This window comes from Bombyx mori, chromosome 12 (genome assembly GCF_030269925.1).
Source record: "Bombyx mori chromosome 12, ASM3026992v2".
In the NCBI taxonomy this organism is placed as follows: domain Eukaryota; kingdom Metazoa; phylum Arthropoda; class Insecta; order Lepidoptera; family Bombycidae; genus Bombyx; species Bombyx mori.
This window is the reverse complement of record NC_085118.1, coordinates 1133354-1154032: the sequence shown is the minus strand read 5'-3', so window position 1 is coordinate 1154032 and position 20679 is coordinate 1133354. Positions and strand designations below refer to the sequence as shown.

Below are 20679 nucleotides of genomic sequence, written 5' to 3'. Positions count from 1 at the left end.
CGCATATTATACAACTTTATTACTGTAGGTTCGTAACTTAATTATATTTAATTGCAATGAATTATGAAAGATGCATATTTCACGCACTGTTTTTTATTAAATAACTATTATAATCCGGCCCACGATTCGCTGTGATTACCCTGATATATTACGTGTTATATACACGTGTATTTTTGAAACTATTCATGCACTAGTTGATGTTTTTTTTCCTACCTATGCTGATAGATAGCCTTGAGAGGCTTCGCCCTAACATGTAGGTGAGGTCGAGGGGCTCAAACCGGAAGTGTTGCTAACACTAACCCTAGCAAGTGCAGTGCTTCGCAGAATCTACCACCGGATCGCTACCCACTGAGAAGATCCGGCGAGAAACTCAGTGGCCTGTGTCTATGGGTTAATTCGCTCGTCGAGCCCTTCGTCGCGAACGATGGGTTCAACGAGGACGGTGACCGGTGCTTGTGGTACCTAAAAGCTCGGTTAATGGATCGGGAGGAACCGTAATGACGAGGCTTGATGTACTTATTAACAAGAGTTCAAAGTTTGAACGCGATTATTTAAAGAAAGCAAAAATCTTGGAATACAAACAGAAACAGTTCATTATTTTATACTTTATCTTCTTCTTCCTAGCGTTTTCACGGTCTAGTGCCAGGGTCCACTTTCCAACTTTATACATTGCATATACATATATACATTACATTATATACATTACGTATAGCTGTTAATATTAAAATGTATTTGAAATTAGCTAGTCAAATGCTTTAGCGCGCTATAACAAGGCGACCTCGCCGTGGATTGACGAGTCTATTGGAATCCAGCAATCCAACAAAACTTCTTGGTGGAATACAATGAAACTTATTCATGGCACATTTTTTTCCTTTACCAATAAAAATATCCCTTACACTTCCGTACACAAAGACAAGGAGCTGGTTTAAAAATATTTTTACAACAATAATTACGATCGCGTTTTCTGAATAAACATTTTAATTTTTTACAAAATGCTCTCTCAATTCACCCTTCAATCAATGAACGCTTCCAAAGCATGGATAATGTATAATTGGACACGACAACTAAAGCTTTTAATTAATTATTATGGTATTAGAATTACAAACATTTCCCGTTGACCCTCGCTCTCACTTATTCGTTTTGTTAGGCTTAATCCGAAGAACCTGTAGTGATGGCCACAATGAGACGTTACAGCGATCAGAAACAGAAAGAGGATATTTAAAAATGTATTCTTCAAATTAGCGGTAGGCAGCCGCTTGGCTCCGCCCCTGGCATTGCTGAAGTCCATAGGCGACGGTAACCACTCACCATCAGGTGGGCCGTATGCTCGTCTGCCTACAAGGGCAATAAAAAAAAAGAAAAGAATTCTCGGCAATGACATTTTACTTAACTTTTGTGGGCAGCAAATTGTTTTAAAGCTTCGCGGCTATCTACATTACACACGCACTATTATTTAGTGGGCTATTACCACGATTTTGATATATCGTGAATTATTGATATTTCTGTTCTGTTGCAAGTGCCATGACCATAGATAATACACTTAATATTTAAGACTTAACTTAAGACTGCCGGTAGGATGGGAGCAGACAAATTTGTCTTCCTTTTGCGTGCGTTTTTGGTTTTATCACTACAACCCGCTGTGCTGTCCAAAGTTGGATAAACACCATTGGTCCTACTGCAACGAACACTGCGATCTATTGTTCGAAAGTTTTTTTTTATTGCTTAGATGGATGGACGATCTCACAGCCCACCTGGTGTTAAGTGGTTGGTTACTGGAGTCCATAGACATCTGCAACGTAAATGCACCACCCACCTCGAGATATAAGTTTTAAGGTCTCAGTATAGTTACAACGGCTACCCCACCCTTCGAACCGAAACGCATTACTGCTTCACGGAGGAAGTAAGCGGGGTGGTGGTACCTACCCGTGCGGACTCTCAAGAGGTCCTACTACCAGTGATTACGCAAATTATAATTTTGCGGGTTTCATTTTTATTACACGATGTTATTCCTTCACCGTGGAAGTCAATCGTGAACATTTGTTGAGTACGTATTTCACTAGAAAAATTGGTACCCGCCTGCGGGATTCGAGCACCGGTGCATCGCTACATACATATGCACCGGACGTCTTATCCTTTAGGCCACGACGACGACTCTTGGCTGGCACGGCATAGCATCTGATTGATCTTAAAACTCCTTTCCATTTCACGTTTTTAGTGGACATTTCATTTTCCAACGTTTCGAATACTTTAGTCTTCTTCTCACTTCGGTTTCCTCAATACTGAGAGACGTGACCACCTTCTCCCAACAAGAGTTTATTCCGGATCATTCCACGCCATTAGCTCCTATATACCGCCGAGTGTAGAGCATCGTGAACTGTGGTTTCGAGGGTAGTGCGGATCTGGTCAGTCCAACGTGTCGGGCCTCTACCTAGTGGCCTCCTTCCGTCCACATTGCCAGTCACCATTAGCTTCTCCAAGCTGCCGCTATCTTTTCTTGCAATGTGGCCAAAGTATTCCACAACTACGTAGGTGGTACGTATTCATATATGCTAGTAAATATTAAATATATTGCACAGCCTAAACATGTCAGTCCCTGATTTCCACGTACGCAGTCTTCATTTAACTTGGACCCTGAGGTCGACCACGCGACCGTGGGAATACGTCTCATTACAAAACACTATAGACGCTTTACTAATCATGTTCGTTCATGTTGAACTTAAGAAGGAGTCGAGCAGTGGTTTATTAATCGATATTCGGCGTACTCAGTGGCTGTTGATGTAAGGTAAGCAGTATCGAGTGTACATTTAGCGGAGTAAAGCTAATTTTAAATTGACTAACAAAAGAATCGATTAATAGATATCGATACGGGAGAATGCATATAATGTTTTATTTTATTTATATCAAAATACATTTATCAATTTAAATTAATTTAAATATAAAAACATATAAAAATAGTGGTGAAGCAATAGCTTTAAATGTTGTTTTATAATGTATTATTTTATTTATATCAAAATACAGTTTAGCTTAGTAAAACTATAGCACAAATTGAGTTGCTCTTATGAAGAGAAACAACATTTAAAGCTATTGCTTCACCACTATTTTTATATGTTTTTATATTTGAATATTTCAAAAATGCTTTTTATATGTCTAATATTCTATCTAATGTTCTAATGTTTCAATAATCGAAATTCTATTTATGTCATCTAAATAAGAATGTTATAAATAACATATTAACCTCTTTTAGGATTAATCGTATTGAGGTTACATGCATGTGAGGTTAATCTGTCAATTTCGCTTCTGTATCTAACCGAAACTTGAACGAACCGATTTTTAGTAATCAGTTTCCAGTAGCGAATCGGGTTGATACGAAAGCGATTGGAAACTCCTATACGTTAATAGGCATATGTCCAATCGCATAGCCAATTACTCATTAAGACTTGCACTTTATATATCTAGAGCAGTGATTCTCAACCTTTTTTTTGTTGCGGCACATATTTAACGATTTCAAAATTTGGCGGCACACAAAAAAAAAGATAAAAATAATTATTTACTTACTACAACACACTGCATAAATAGTTTATCAAAAAAATTTAATATACGAAATAAACTAAAATATACTATAATTTTTTTTTGTGGATTTAAATATATATTCATCTTTAAAATATTTTTCTTTTAAAATGATATAATTTAATAATATTAACATTATTATGTATTCGCAAAATTTGGCGGCACACTTTTGAAATTTGGCGGCACACAAAAGTGCCGCGGAACAGTGGTTGAGAATCACTGATCTAGAGCTAAGATATTGATAGATCGTTATATTACTGACTATTTTATGATAAATCTTCTTGGTAACTACATGTATAGTATGATTTTTTAAACAAATATTAATAATAAGTATTTAGTTTTAATAAAAAATCTAACTTTTGTTTCCTAAAATAATGTTACGTTTTATAATACGTTAATATATTTTTTTTATGGTTGAAAGATTACTGGTGGCCCGGAGGCCTTTCCAGCTTCACCAGGACAGGTGGGCGAGCAGAGGCTCAGCCAGGAGGGGTAGGATTTGCTAACAACTGCCCGACCGCCTCCGAAGGAATACGTTAATAACGACGCGTATTCGATTCAGCTTGTTTAGACACTGATCAAATCTGATATACATTTTTTAACAACGAAGGAAATGTGCTTAAAATGTTTATATAAGTATTTAATAAAAAAAAGTCGCGCACAGAACACACTCAAGAATCGTTTGCACGTGAAAGTTAAGTATAAAACGTGAATCGATTCAATTGTACGTTGCGAAATATCGATGTAAGAAAACGATTAATATTATACAATAACTATATAATTGTATTCGATACGATCCGTTATCGATAATCCGATTACTAACAACCTTAATGGATTTCAAAAGGTCACTGCATTGTGGCTTGAAAGAACGTTTCTTTAAAAATTGTATTTTGATACAGGGAGGGTTATAATTTTTTTTTATCTAAATAGCGATATATGAGCAGTCCAGCTCACTGACCACTGAGAGTCTATCGAAGGCATGATGCCAATTTAATTGAATTTAAAAAAAACTTAAATCGGATCTAATGCTAAACAAAATGTTCGGTAGGGCCTGCTTTTAGTTGCCGCGAATCAATCATTCGATTAAGAGAGCACTTAACAAAATATAACTAAGTATTTAACCTTAATCCTTAAGATGGACGGTGGCATTTAGGCTTTTGAGCTCCTCACATTGAAAGAGCCCACACAATACGAATGTTATCGAAATGTCAAATTAAAAAACTGTTAATGTCAAAATACTTTCGGTGGAGTTTGGGAGGTTTAACGACGGAGGGAAGATCTTCTACCGAGCGGGTGAAATTGCTCGGTAGACCGACGGTCCGAATGTTGTTGTTCGGAACTTGTATATATGCAAGTTTATCATGAAAATGTCGTAAGCAAGATTCAGGAATCTGTTAAATATCTTGCGTTCTACGACGGCTACCACCACAATACCAAATTAAAAATCCCGGCAATTATTGACTATCTCGTGAAACCACCTTCCAAATGTTTAAGGACTGGCTATCTGGTAAAATCTTGATTTAGCTACGAGACCATCATTATGTTTGCATCTATTCATCTCACAGCATAGGTTAATACAAAACTGTTCCCACGTATGATATCCGTCAACAATCTTTATCGTTTATTGTCTATTTGTGAAAGAGATTGTTGCTCACAAAATATGATTAGAATGAAAAAAAGAAGTCTTGGGTAGGTTGGCAAAGTGACTTCTCTGTCTTTAAATAAATATATTAGTATTGGATTTATCGCCAGGGTTCAAGAGCAAGTAGCATCATCCTGCCCTCGTATTTCAAGGTAGACAATAGCATTTAAAGTGCTGTTTTTTTTTGTAATTAATTCAACCTGATCGAATTTAAAAGTCATATAGCGATTCATTATTTTTGTTACACTAAAGTATTTTATGTTTTTTCTTGTTGTATATTATCTTTTCTACCATCGAACGATAGACAGATTGGCCGAATGTTGTTATTGTTCGAAATTTGTTCTTAGCAAGATTTAGTTTCTTGTCTGAATCTCTTGTGAGTCCGTACGGGTAGGTACCACCGCCCTGCGTATTGCCGTGAAGCAGTAATGTGTTTGGGTTTAAAGGGTGGGGCAGCCGTTTTAACTATACTTGAGACGTTAGAACTTATATCTCAAGGTGGGTGGCGCATTTACGTTGTAGATGCTTATGGCTCTAGTAACCACTTAACACCAGGTGGGCTGTGAGCTCGTCCACCCATCTAAGCAATTTTTTTTTTATCAGATCTATTGCATTCACAGAGAAATACTGCTACATCACAAATGCCAAGTATAAGGAATCAGAGAATCACTCTCGATAACGAAGGCGGATGTGTATGACGGAATAATCGCGAACTCATTTTACTATTGTTGTTCGCGCTGCCCGCAATGCAATGCAATTAGGATCAGATGACGCGCGAGGTCAACGCACCGATGAACTGCACTACTGGCTGACGATTCAGTTCCTGGTCAAGTCACAACTGGCTCTCGTGTCGTATCTGAGTACGTTTTATCTTATCTTATAAGTCATGGAAAGCTCTTTACTCTTGTGATAAAAGTTCGCGAGAACAAGAAATACATCGTAACTAGAAGCTTTTTTTTATAGCCCTTGTAGGCAGACGAGCACACGGCCCGCCTGATGGTGAGTGATTACCGTCGCCCATGGACTTCAGTAATGCCAGGGGCAGAGCCAAGCCGCTGCCTACTGAAGCTACTGAAGTTGGAAAATTCCTTTTTTTTTGGGAAGTTTCGATAAAGACCAAACGCACGTGGACCACATCACCATATTTAATATGTACAAAATAAATAAATACCCAAAGCGAATGTAACTTCGAAAGATAGCATTGTGGTTCGGAAATAAAATAAAAAAAAACCCGACATGCCTTTTAAACCCACACTTGCGATAAGAATCACGGAATAAAACCTCCATTGTGAGCGAAAAAAAAGGTTTATACTACCATACATTACACCAAACCTGCTACAATAAATATTTTCCAATCATTCCTTGTCCTCCTTGCATCGTGTTCCTCAGTGATGAGGGTCATTCATTCAAAGGTCAACAAATCCAGATAACATAGCAACAGACGCGCTGAAAATTTTATACAAATCGATCCAGCCGTTTTTCAGTCTATAGAGAACAAACATTCATACACAAAAGGACCTTTCTATAGATTATAATTATTTATATTTCAAAAGGTCAACGACTAAGTAATCACTTGTGATATCTTGGTCTATTTTAGGCTCACGTCAGACGTCATACTAGTGTCTCAAACGATAAAATCGACCAATATGAGATCAAGATAACATACCATTGTACTCAACTTCGCTCTATTGCATTAATTACGGGTGTAATTGAAGATAAAAAAAAATATATTAAATTATTAACTTCGAACAGAGTTTCAGCATTAACGTGACCTTAATCCCACGGGTTTCGCGATTTCGTGACAAAGTTATTTAATGTGTGAAGTGCTTTTACGAGCGCATGTGTTCTGTGAGACTGCTTTTCGGGTTTTGGCTCTTAGTGCGTTGATTTAAAGATTTAAACGCTTCGTACATTTGATCTCTTGTTTGTTTCGTTGCAAAGTAATGTGAAATAAAATAAATTTAAGACACAGCAATTGTTGAAACTATCATTTCAACGGTAGCTTGCCACAACACTTCTTGAAGTGCTAACTACATATTCTTTGTCCCCGCCTTATCCCACTAGGTAGTGTCGGCACAGCGAGTTTTTAAGCTATTGCATAGATTTTATCGCGGTCTTTGACCGCGGCGACTGAATCAATAAATTCCGTAACGAAAATAACCTGACACCCCCACTACGCCTACTATGTAGCTCGCGTTCAACACATTCACACCTTACGCTTGTGTAGTGTTTGTGAATAAGCGCGCGGCGTGACGTCGCGCTGCCGCATGCACATCATGAAAAGTCTGCCCATCTCTCCATCGCGCGGTCTAGGTTATGAGTGTGAAGGGGACAGTTAATGTTTTGCTTTTGTTAATATTTATAAATATAGCGTGGTCTTATTTTATTGTTGTTTTAATATTTAATTATTGTTGTAGATTTATAATTGCATAAGTTGTAAAAAAATGCTATGCAATAGCTTTACCGCGGCAGTCTCCGAGTGCCACACGTGTTTTTTTTTCCATGTTCTTCTATCAGCCGTCATCTCAATACTCACTCCTCTTTCTCTCATATTGTCATTCACACACTCCATCCATGTCTTCTTCGGTCGACCACTTGCCCCTCTAACTTGCACTACCATTTCCATACATCTCCTATTCACATGCATCTCCTCCCGACACAATTACGTAACTCTATACAAGTGTACAATACTGCCGTAATTAATTAATAATATAATATGAATATACCTTATTAGCACAAAAATGTTAATTTCTATTTTCATATTAAAATTTATTCATATATCTTTTATTATAACCACGGAAACTGTAATGTATTCAAATGGCCAGATTATTACGATTAAAAATATTTTAATTTCGAGCCCTCATGGAATTCAATTGCATATTATTATATTATGTCATAGTGTACTATTTTTTCCGAATTGAACTCATTTTTGCTAAATACTGCCAACATCTCGGTGTTTTTATGAAATACATTTAAAGTTTTTGAACTTGGCATTGTTTATTAGTGCTTAATCTATGTTTCGGTTAAGGATCGCAGCAAATGGAGGGAAATCGTACGGGAGAAACTGATGGAGCGGGGGAGTCACGATCCTCAGTAATGAGGAAAACGACGCGAGGAGGAGGAGGGAGGAATCTATGTTTACCACAGCTTCTTTACATTATTTAAGAAGTTAAAAGCACCATATACGTGTATTAAAAACTGTTCGCTGAAAAGAAGCCAATGAAGGTGGCGCCATAGTAGCACGTGGAAAGATAAAAAAACGGTGTTATAAACCACCACACTTTACTCCAACCCAGCACACTTAACTCTGTTTAAAACTGATTTATTCATATCATTTCCATTTGCTACACTAGCGATATTCTAGTGAGTCTTCCAACAATAACTTCATATTTACAGGTGGACACTTCTTCAACTTGCCCTTTAAAAAAGATGGTGCTACTTACAATCTACCCTCCATTCCTATTAGTACTGATATTGAGTAGTAGATTTGTTAAACTTAGCTATAAAATCAACAAATCGGGTTATAGAATATACAGTAAGCTTTTTTTTATTGCTTAGATGGGTGGACGAGCTTACAGCCCACCTGGTATTAAGTGGTTACTGGAGCTCATAGACATCTACAACGTAAATGCACCACCCACCTCGAAATATAAGTTCTAAGGTCTCAGTATAATTACATGATTTTAAAATTAAAACGTTCAATTATTTTGCAAAAAGCACTTTTGTCTTTTAAATTCTAGACGAGCGACTTGTAAAACTCAACTTGGTTTCAATGTTGCAATGCGACTATTATTGGCCGTTTATCATTACAATACGAATTGACTGGTGCAATAGGTTTTGTTCTAACTCGATAGTAAACTGTTGCAGAAATTAGAATGTTTCGTGAATATTTTAAATTTTACAGTATTTGTTTTATCCGAGAAGTCGGAATAGCCATCTAGGCTACCAGCTAATATGTAGAGAATAAAATACATTGTTTTTTAGACAAGGCTTTGTTTTCGGCGCTTGTGTGTAAGGTATTATGTTCCTTCGTAGCCCTAGAATTACGTCTATTTTACTATATATAGATGTACCCTAAGACATATACACGCAGCCGTATTAAACGTAAGAACAGCGCGTTATCTTTTAACACGCTATTATTAACATGACTTGTATTCTATTTCATCATCATAGTCGGTTACTCTTGGCAGAGCAGTCGTGGTCATGTGGAATCTTTGTTTATTAAGAGTTGACAGCTTTTTTTATGATTGAAAGATTACTAGTGGCCCGGAGACCTTTCCAGTTTCACCCGGAACAGGTGGGCGAGCAAATGCTCAGCCAGGAGGGGTGGGATTTGCTAACAGCTGCCCGAGCGCCTCCGAAGGAGACCTAACAACTCAACAGCAATTTCTTCGCGAATAATTCTACTACCGGATCGGAATCGCGACCCGCTGAGAAGATCCGGCGAGAAACTCAGCGGCCTTGACAGATGCTCTCCATAGTTCGCGAACTGAGGCTTGGCGCACGCAACGACAAGTTTTTTTTTTTCCTATTTAACTAACGTAATTTTCACAAAATCTAAGACGTTCTATTAACTGGAAAACTCGAACACGCCCTGTTAATAATACAATAATCTTATTACTCAATTTCCTCAAGACAATCACCTGGATAAGAGACTAATAGTTAAAGTTCCACAAGGCCTCTGTATACCTTAACACAAGTGCGATTCTAGTCTTGTGACTTCGTTGCGTTTTATTTACTTCTAAGCTAAGTTCTTACTCAAATTTGTATGGAGATGGAATAGCGCCACTAGCGGCAAACGTAGGCAAACGTTCCAACTCCATACAAATTTGAGTTAACTTTTACGCGATCGAGAAGTTAACAAACTCGCGCTAAGCACACTGGCGTTATGCTAATGACAATATGGAAATAGTTAAATTTGTTCTAAGCACGCTTCACGTGTCGCGGAGTTAGTTCACTCACGAATTTCACTTTCCGCGCGCACCCAATGTTTTCACTTTCGTTGAAGCTCTCATTTCTTCAATGAGTCGAGTGTGTTACGTTGTGGTACTGTTACGGGTGAAACGAAAGCGATCGTAGTTCACTTGTTTTTACTAATTAACGCTTATGAATGAGCTAGTTGTGATGGAACCACTACGGATCCGGCGCGCATCTGACACTTGCCGGACGCGTGTTGCACTTGACCTCGCAAACGGCCGGAAACTTGGCAGCCATTGTTTTACTGGTGGTAGGACCTCGTGTGAGTCCGCACGGGTAGGTACCACCACCCTGCCTATTTCTACCGTGAAGCAGTAATGCGTTTCGGTTTGAAGGGTGGGGCAGCCGTTGTAATTATACTTGAGACCTTAGAACTTATCTCAAGGTGGGTGGTGCATTTACGTTGTAGATGTCTATGGGCTCCAATAACCACTTAACACCAGGTGGGCTGCGAGCGGACGACCCATCTAAGCAATAAATTTTTTAAAAAAAAAAAAGCTCTTCCGGTGCTCTTGTCTTTTTTTTGCCCTTGTAGGAAGACAAGCATACGGCCCACCTGATAGTGAGTGGTTACCGTCGCCCAGAGACTTCAGCAATGCCAGAGGCAGAGCCAAGCCGCTGCCTACAAATATTCAGAAATAGAGGTACTTACCAACATCGCGCATGCATACAACATACACGATAATCGTGTATTAAAGATACTCCATTAAAATACCAAAAATTACTTATTAAAAGATACTCCATTATAAGATACGCGAAACGTGACCAATCCAAAGCGAATCTAGTTTTTTTTTTTTTTGTTTTAACAAAGACATTGACACGGTCACTAACTACTAGAGGCAATGAAAATGCATTTGCTAGAAAGCCCCCAACCCTGACCTCTAGCACAAGAGCCATGCACGATTCCGGTGGGTCACGGCATTATTGTAAACGAAAATAAATTCTAAAATATTTCACGTTAATTAACAAGTGAATATTTCGTGAGAATGTTCACAATTAAAACCTAGGTTGCTTGAGCTTTCAAAATTAAATAGACAAGGTCTTTTTATTATTATGATCTAACTGTAATCTCAACCTAACAATAATTTAAAAGCGACTACTACGGCTTAATGTTATTAATGTTTAATATTTTATAATAATATTATTCTCTCTCTCTCTCTCTCTCTCTCTCCCTCTCTCTCTCATAGTATCTCTTAATATTATTTTTAATGTTTCGAATAATTTACAGTTTTCGTCGTCACGGACGACTAACCTAACAAATTATTATGTATAATGATTAGTGGTGGTATTCCTATGGATTTATATCCACTGCGCCTCTGTCCAGTATAGTTGAACCCGAATTCGAGGGAGTTCAAAACGAACTATGGTCCATGATTTATCAGTCTAATATTTTATTTGTAACGAAACATCGCTACCAATAACACTATTATGCTGAAGTTCAATGTATCGATACTGGGTATGAACGCTACTAAATAGTTACATACTTAGTATTCATTCACGAACAAGTTCCGTGATTAAGGAATGGAAAAACTACAGCATGCTGTGTGCCCACGTAATCAGTACCACTACCGCCAAATTTTCCTTTTGCAGTAGATGCATAAGGTTCAAGTTCTATCAGTGCAGAAATAGATGCCGTAACAAAGTCTGAATCTCGCCACGCACCCTGGGGATATCCGACCCCTACAAGTGGATTACTTGACTTCTTCTCGGCACATTGGTACGAGCTACCCGTACGAACTCATAATCTACCACCACAAAAATAGTTTGAACTATGAATAAATATACTTTTATCTAACTTAAGATTTGCCTTTCTGACCATCGTTCGCACCCTGTGCTTTTTCAGTTCACTTTACAGCTTACGATTTAAATAAGTGCCTTTTTATAAATTTTATATCCATTTTACTAAGCTAGGGCTACAAAAAATATCAGAAGAATGTGTTCAACAAATGGAATCACGTAAAAGGCTCTCTATAAGAGATCTATGAAGCCCAGCTATAAGCCGTATAATAATAATTTCTAGTTTGTAATGGACAATAAGGTCAATCAATATGCATTAATATGGCTAACTGGAAGCGTGGGGCTTAAATCTCTAAGTACATTGTAAATTGATATAACTTAATTGTTTTATGTAAATACTCTTTTTAGCTTTAGTCTAGATCTAAACATATAAGGTTAATGACCCGTAGTAACAGTCCTATATTAGTGCGCAAGAAGTCTAGACCTAGGCATTATACGTATTGCCAAACGCTGTCTATTCTAGACACGAACTCAGATCTTTCCATGAAATTGTTCTGAAATTTCGTAACATTTTTTGCGTATATAAACAAGTCTAGAATATCTATACGGTGTTTTTGTTAATTTTTTTGTTTCTAAAAATTAATATACTTTCATTTGTACAGATTAATTTGTATATTTTTATAGAATCTTTTACTGACTTTTTTTTAAAATCTCAGTATAAGAATTTATGTGTATTTTTTTATTTAATTTAAATTAATTAATAAAAAAAAGAAAAGTAAATACCTAAATTTAATTTAGAAATCTAAATCGATCCTAGAGATTAAAATTCTACAAATTATTATGTATTTCTTATTAATGAATATGAATAATGTATTAAATTAAATTACAGAAAGTTTTGTGATGAATAAAAAAAATACTCATAAACATTTATTTATACGCAATAAAAGGATATTTATTGTTTATTTAATTAAAGGATCTGTGCATTTCTGAGTTTACTGTTCACAGAAAACTGCTTTAAGTACTTAGGTATCAGGCTACATACACTTTAAATAATTTAAAAAAAAAAGCGTACTTTAATAATATTAGTCAATTTAGGACTCATTAAAATGGTTAGATAAAAGCATTTTTAAAAGAAAAAAAACTATTATTATTGCGGAGAACTTGAAAAGTCATGTTAAATTCACAAGTACCACGTAATGATAAAAAAAACACAATTAATATCACTAAATTAAATTTACTAGACACGATTTAAAAAAAAGAAGCACGTTACGTACAGTCACGTCACTTTTCAATTTCCCGCCAAAATTAAATTTGACATATATTTTTTGACACTTACGTAAAATTTAGCAGCCATATTTTTGTTGTTTTTTTTTTCACTTGTCACTCGCGGGTCGGGCGCATGCGAACAGGGCTTGCGCGGAGAATGTACGCCGCGGGGCACACACTACTATTTAAACTCCCCCCCATACTTGTTATTATATTAATTATAAAGTTTTCACTGGGTTTTGAGCGTGAATTGATCTGGATTTAATATTTCCGGAACATGGAACAACATCCCAATACCGGAATTTAAAAATGATAGTCAAGAGCTTAAGAATCCCAATAGTTTTGTCATTTTCGTGGTCTATAGTCTGAAATAAAAGATTTTTTTTTAAATCTATGTCAATAACTATATTTGCAGTGTTTTTTGTGTTCGTTATCATTTTTAAAAGTAAATTTTTGTGAACTGCATTTTGATTGTATAACTTTCCACCTATAACTGAGAATGTATGTATGTGTATGTTTTGATTCCTCTCTTCGATTTACACGATTTGGATCTTTGGGACAAAATAACTTTAAAATATCCACAGATAAGTCTTGTTAGGGTTTTATCGAAACGCACGAGCGTCCGTGAGTGATCGGTGGCCTAAAAAAATGTCTCAGGAAACACATAGTAGCTCGAGATACTGGAAACGAATTGTGCTGTGATGCATTAGATGTAGTGTACGTAATTTCCTATGAAAATGCGGTAAAAGACGACAGTCAACATTCGATATTCGTAAGTAATTTAAAAAAAAAACTGTTACGCATCCTTTTAGCACGTTTTGTAAAGAAAAAAAAAACTATTTCCGACAATAACATCATATCGGGTTGCAATGCAAAAAAAATACATTCAGCGACACATTTTTTCTGATCATTCGAATATTTGAAGACATTGATGATTATGACTTTTTTCTTATGGAAACACGCTACAGTAATTTGTCCAGAATTCGTACCTTATTCTAATCAAAGTAAACACAAAAGTGTACGTCGATTTCTCTCAAGGACAAACTGTTATTTACACTACTTTCTCCTAGGAAAGTCTTTTAGAGACATCACAAAATTCATTCATAGTTTCTTTGGTCTTTCGCTAATCCGTAGACCTACGCGCAACATCGCACCAATCGAGACGAGATATGGATTTTTTCCGGTCCCTATTCCGAGGATCGGCGAGGGAAATATGAAGTGTTTACTGGAGTAAGGGCGTCACACAGGGCCTGCACGGGTAGGTACCGCCCTCTGTCTATTTCTGCCGCGGTGTTGTAATCTATTCCTGTTTACAGCTCGGACCAACCGTATCTGCCAGTTTCATCAGCCATCAGCTAGTTCTGAAAACTAAGACTTATACACCATATCTCATGGTGAGGTCATTTTAATTGTTGATGATTGATGACACGACCCACTGATTTTCTAGCAAGTTTTTTTTTTTATTTATTGCTTAGATGGGTAGATGAGCGACACTTATAACAAGTACGCTGTGTTCCAAAGTTTTGCTTTGGGATACCACCACTAATATCACCACGGTTTGAGTATGTGTTGTGCAAACGTTATGATTTCGCGCGCTTTACATCTTATTTTTAATATTGCCAGATTCATCTCATCAAAACAATCATCGAGTACTGAGGACGATAGTACATTCTGGAAAATACTGCGATTGTACAAATTCATCTGATTCAACTGATTTTTTTACTGTCAGAGCAAATGCGGTTTTTTTAATTTTTTTTATTTTTTTTTTATTGCTTAGGTGGTTATTTTGGATATTTTTATTGCTGGAATAGCTCTTTAGTCTACTAAAAAATCGGTAAGGAGAGAAACAATAACTGTTCAACATTGCTCCATTAGCGTAAGTCGTAGTTTAAAACTTCCTTTGACATCGTTCCCAATCTTCCAATTCCGAATGAATTTTTAAAGTACTGTAAATCTGTAACACATTAAAAAGTAAGGTTTAAAAAAATGTACTTATTTAATAACTATAATTTTATAGTAGATTAAAATAGCTAAAAATTTTAACACTTCTTAATAAGGTAACCTCAAAAATTTTCGATGCAGTAAGGCAACATGAATATAATAATATAGATATCTCATTCAATTTTATGCATGTACATTTTTATATTAAGCAATATATTTATTCAGATATAAAATATTGTCTACTAAGGTTACAGTTTTGAAATCTGTATGTCCTATTTTAATAGTTTCAAATTTCAATAAAATAATACTATTCTTTATCAAATACACGTCAGTAGGTAATTTAAATACACACATACACACACATACGGGGGCACAATGACATATTATTTAACAGGTTACCTACATACCTAAAAGTATTTGATTTATTTTTGTTTTGTTTTATTTGCCGTGTAGCCAGACGAGCATACGGCCCACCTGATGGTGAGTGGTTACTAAATTGTACTGCTGCTAATCTCAGCAGTCAATGACCTCAAGTTAAAATTTTCTCGTCTGCCTTTTCTCGGTACTGAATACAAAGACAGCAACATTTATTTTTATTACATAGATTGGTGGATGAGCTCACAGCCCACCTGCTGTTGAGTGGTTACTGGAGCCCATAAGCATCTCCAACGTGAATGCCGCCACCCACCTTGAGATATGAGTTCTAAGGTCTCAGTATAGTTACAACGGCTGCTCCACCCTTCAAACCGAAACGGATTACTGCTTCACGGCAGAAATAGGCATACGCTGTAATCCCTGTTAAAACAAAATATTTGTTATTAAATTAAAATGAGTCAAATAAAACCGGAATCATGTGGCCTTGTCTTGTCAACACACGACACCGCTCCGGCACGAGGTATCACTGCAATATCTAGCAAAAATTAATTAGGGATGCTGACTCACTTCACTATTTATTTTTCTAGTTTTATTTTGCCCAGATGTTTTTTTTATTGCATATATGGGTGGACGAGTTCACAGCCCACCTGGTGTTAAGTGTTTACCGTAGCCCATAGACATCCACAACGTAAACGCCGCCACCCACCTTGAGATATGAGTTCTAAGTCCTCAGCATAGTTACAACGGCTGCCCCACCTTTCAAACCGAAACGCATTACTGCTTCACGGCAGAAATAGGCAGGGTTAGAATAAGTTTGGGTATCACAGTCGCCGACTCGCAGCAGCCCCGGCTGTGCCGCCGAGAGATTGAGTGGTATCTCCTCAAGAAGCCGCAATATCCCCTTAGGCTACCAGCGAATATGTTGGAAAAAAAACAAAGGAAGAAAAAAAGTGGTATCTGCCTACGCGACTTGAACCCATAGTCGCATCGTTTGATGTTCCAGTACAACGGACGACCTCTCTACGATTCTGTAGATAAGCTGTTCAGAGCTTTTATGGTTTACTGTCGGATAGCTTTTTTACTTCTTGTCACACACACCCATCAATTTAGAGCACAAAAAAATTTATTCACGAATGTAGTTATTGTCATTGTTTCTCTACGGGATAAAATGCGCAATACCGAAATCCGCAGAAGAACTGGTTTGACTGACATAGCCAAAGTGATTGCTCGGAAAAAGTGGAAGTGGGCCGGCCACATATGCCGTCGCACTGACAATCGGTGGGGCACAAAAGTACTGGAGTGGAGACCTCGTACTGGACGTCGTAACGTGGGCAGACAGCCAACGAGGTGGACCGATGACCTGGTCAAAGTAGTTGGTAAAGATTGGATGAGAAAGGCAAGAGACCGAAGAGAATGGTGTGCATTCGAGGAGACCTACACTCAGCATTGGGTGAACACGGGTTGAAGAAGAGTAGTTATTGTAGGTGGTAGTGCATGCGGTAGAGATGCGAATGTTGAGATGGATGTGTTGAGTGACAAGAATGGGCATGATAAGGAATGAGTATATCAGAGGAAGTGTCAAAGTAGCCCCGGTAATTAACAAATTAAAGAGCGGACGGTTAGCGTGGTATGGACATGTGATGCGTAGAGAGAAGATGCATGTGACTTGGAGATTTATGGAAATGGTAGTGTAAGGTAGAGGGGGAAGAGGTCGACCGAAGAAGACATGGATGGAGTGTGTGAATGACGATATGAGAGAGAAAGGAGTGAGTGTTGAGATGACGGCTGATAGAAGAGAATGGTAGAGAAAAATTAGCTGTGCCGACCCCACCTATTTTCTTAATTGTCGTAGCAGTTCAGAGCACTACAGCGTTAACCTCCTTTGTTATATTAATCTATATCTGAATACTAATTTTTAATGTTAATATAATTATTATTGATTTGTTCGCGTATTATTTATGGTTAGTGACATTTTGAAGGCCACAAAACAGATACGTTACAGGTAAACTCGCATTTAAATATCGTGAGAATATTTTTAATGTAGTTCTTTCTAAGATTTTAAACAGTTGTTGATTAAAATTATGTTTAGCATTACATTTAAATGATCTAAAAATTTTACGCTGTAACTGGTTCCCATATAGTTATGTATGTATATATGTATGTATGTATATTGCAACTTCAGAATTAAAGTGGCTTAACAAAAAAATTTAAGAAAATGATTTTTATACTTTGAACTACTTATTTATTTAACAATATTTTTAAATTAAAAATGTCTTTATTTAGAAAAGGATAGAGTACCTACACTTTCGGCCTCTTTAAAATCTTTAGTAAATTTAAGGATTAAAGTGTTAAAATCAAAACTGAAAAATTACAATTCTTCAATTACGTTTTTTTTGGCGTTTACCAAAAAAAACAATAATTTTGGATTAAGCGACTTCGATTCTAAAGATTCGATATATTATAAATATCTCTGTGATCATTCTTAAGATAATTTTTCCGTAAACAAATGATATTTACAAAAAAACTACACAAGAAACCGCTTAGAGTCTTAAAAAAAAATATTGCCCATTTTTTTGTTTAGACGGGTAGACAAGTTGAAGATCCATCTAGTGTTGATTGGTTACGAGAGCCCATAGACAACGCCACATTTAAGACATGACATATAAGTCTCACTTCTCGTTTTTTTTTTCGACCAGGCCGCGATTTAGTATTGTAGGGTCCTAGCATTTTAGCCGTTGGGCCAGGCGGGTTTCCATTCTATAGTAGAAACGCTTCTCAAATCTGCACAATCAAATGCATCAAACGCATTACTGCTTCGTTATAAACGCGCGGGCTCACAAGGCATACCACCATTGTCCTTCTAGTCTCGACTTTTACTAGACGACACAACATGTAGGTGAGCTCACGGGGCTCAAACCGGAAGTGTTGCTAACACTGGCCCTAGCAAGGGCAGTGCTTTGCAGAATCTACCATCGGATTGGAAACGCGACTTACTGAGAAGATCCGGCGAGAAACCCAGTGGGGAGACCACACAATGCGTATTACTTAATATTAAATGTTTTTAATGATTGAACCATAACCGGACACCGTCGACCTTGTCCCCGGAGCAACGCGAGCCAACACGCAGCGCCCTTCTAACTCCTATAATCTATAAAATCCGTTCATATGGGCGTTCATACATCTATTGAGCTTGAAATTGAATGGATTTATTCTTTATTTGCAAGTTACGTCGACTGTGGCAATGTCAGTGCGCTGTCGACTGACTGGTATCATGTTGCTTTCTGACATTGATAACTTTTTTATATTTATTTCTTAGGTGGGTGGAAGAGCTGCTATTAAGTGATTACTGGAGCCCATAGATATCTATAACGTAAATGCCGCCACCCACCTTGAGATATTAGTTCTAAGGTCTCAGTATAGTTACAACGGCCGCCTTATATCCGAAACGCATTACTGCTTCACGGCAGAAATAGTCAGGGTGGTACCTGCCCGTGCGGAGTCACAAGAGGTCCTACCACCAGTACATAGCATCTGTACATAGCATACTTGTAATATGTATCGTCATACGAATTGTTTTAAATTTATATCCTTAGTAATGCATATTTAATTGACTTCAATTATATAGGTGATATTCTCGATTTATTCGTCGAAATTGATTTTCTTTTTTATTATTTTTATAATAAAAATGAAATCCGGCTTATATACCAACTTATTATAAAAGCGTCTATAGTAAAAAAGCTTTTTAGCTACACGTGCAGCATGTGACCATAAAATACCTCAACAATACCTTTTACGATCTTCGCGACAAACTAATCTCACACAACAGGATCACGCGAGGCTTGCGATTACAAATCGTTCCATCTAAATCAATAAAAAATACTATACTCATGTACTAACACCCATTGTTTGAATTGTAAAGTTAAGTTGAGAGTCAAACATAAAATTCGTGAAAGGAGCAACCTTGACTTGATTGTCGTCGGTCGCAGCGAAAGTGAAATTGTAACGGAGAACTTACTGAATATCATTATAATACATTGAAGTTTGTAAATCGTACTTGAATAAACAGCGTATAAATAGAACGGACTCTCGTAAGCCCAAATATAAGTAATGCATATATATAAACGAAAGAAAAACAATACAAAACTTTATTACTTGCTCAGAGTTAGCTTGTAACTTGCCATTTTGATAACTTCATATTTCACGAACACGTAAAATAATATTAAATGCAATTAAAAACAATTAATCTCATCTCTTTTTTTATCCTGTTGGTATCGGTCAGGCTAACAGGGCGAAGTTATAAAATTATTTTATCATTTATCATTCATATATCATTTATTCATACATACCTACATACCAGGCTAAAAAAACATGGTAAAATCAATCACCGGTCGAGATTTTTTTTATATTTTCAAATCTCAGGACCCGTTGCGTATTTACATCTACGGGATTTGCATTACACGAACTAGTTCGCTGATTTTATGCACTTCCCACGGCCCGACCTTGCTTTTTGTCGACTTAATCGTGATCTACCCGCCTTTTGCACAATTAGACACGCAGCTAGTTTTACTAACATTACCTTTATTTCCTTATAGCTATTATATATATATTTGTTTAAACCGTTTTTTGAATTCTTTAATTTTTTTTTTTATTGCTTAGATGGATGGACGAGCTCACAGCCCACCTGGTGTTAAGTGGTTACTGGAGCCCATAGACATCTACAACGTAAATGCGCCACCCACCTCAAAACATTTTCGAAGTGCTACTTAGCTGTCGCATCCGACACGTATGCGTGACACTTATATATAACTATAGCAGCTTTGAAACAGCTGACCGATTACCATTGTCTCTTCTAAACCAATCTATAGACACAGCCCGTTGAGTTTCTCGCCTGATCTTTTCCGTGGGTCGCGTTTCCGATCCGCTGGTAGATTCTGCGAAGCACTGCTCTTGCTAGGACTAATGTTAGCAACGCCTTCTGGTTTTAGCCCCGTGAGCTCACCTACACGCTAGGGCTACGCAAATATAGCCTCTCAAGGCTACCAGGTTAGATAGGAAAAAAAAACAGCTGATTTGATTCAGAACAACGAGGATAGTGATCAACCGGTAGATCGCCATTCTCGCTGACGCGTTCCACCTCTGACACGTCGGAGGACATTGACCCTATTATGAAACCA

General features: G+C 37.1%; 1 protein-coding gene across 1 annotated transcript in view; it reads right to left on the bottom strand.

The window, feature by feature from the left end:
- Positions 1–13348, bottom strand: part of CPH28 (cuticular protein hypothetical 28) — a 60794-nt gene extending 47446 nt beyond the window's left edge. The window contains 1 exon segment of the mRNA NM_001173278.1: positions 13260–13348. Within this exon segment, the coding sequence (NP_001166749.1) occupies positions 13260–13277 (18 nt within the window). The 5' untranslated portion in view covers positions 13278–13348.
- Positions 13349–20679: the final 7331 nt, after the last annotated feature.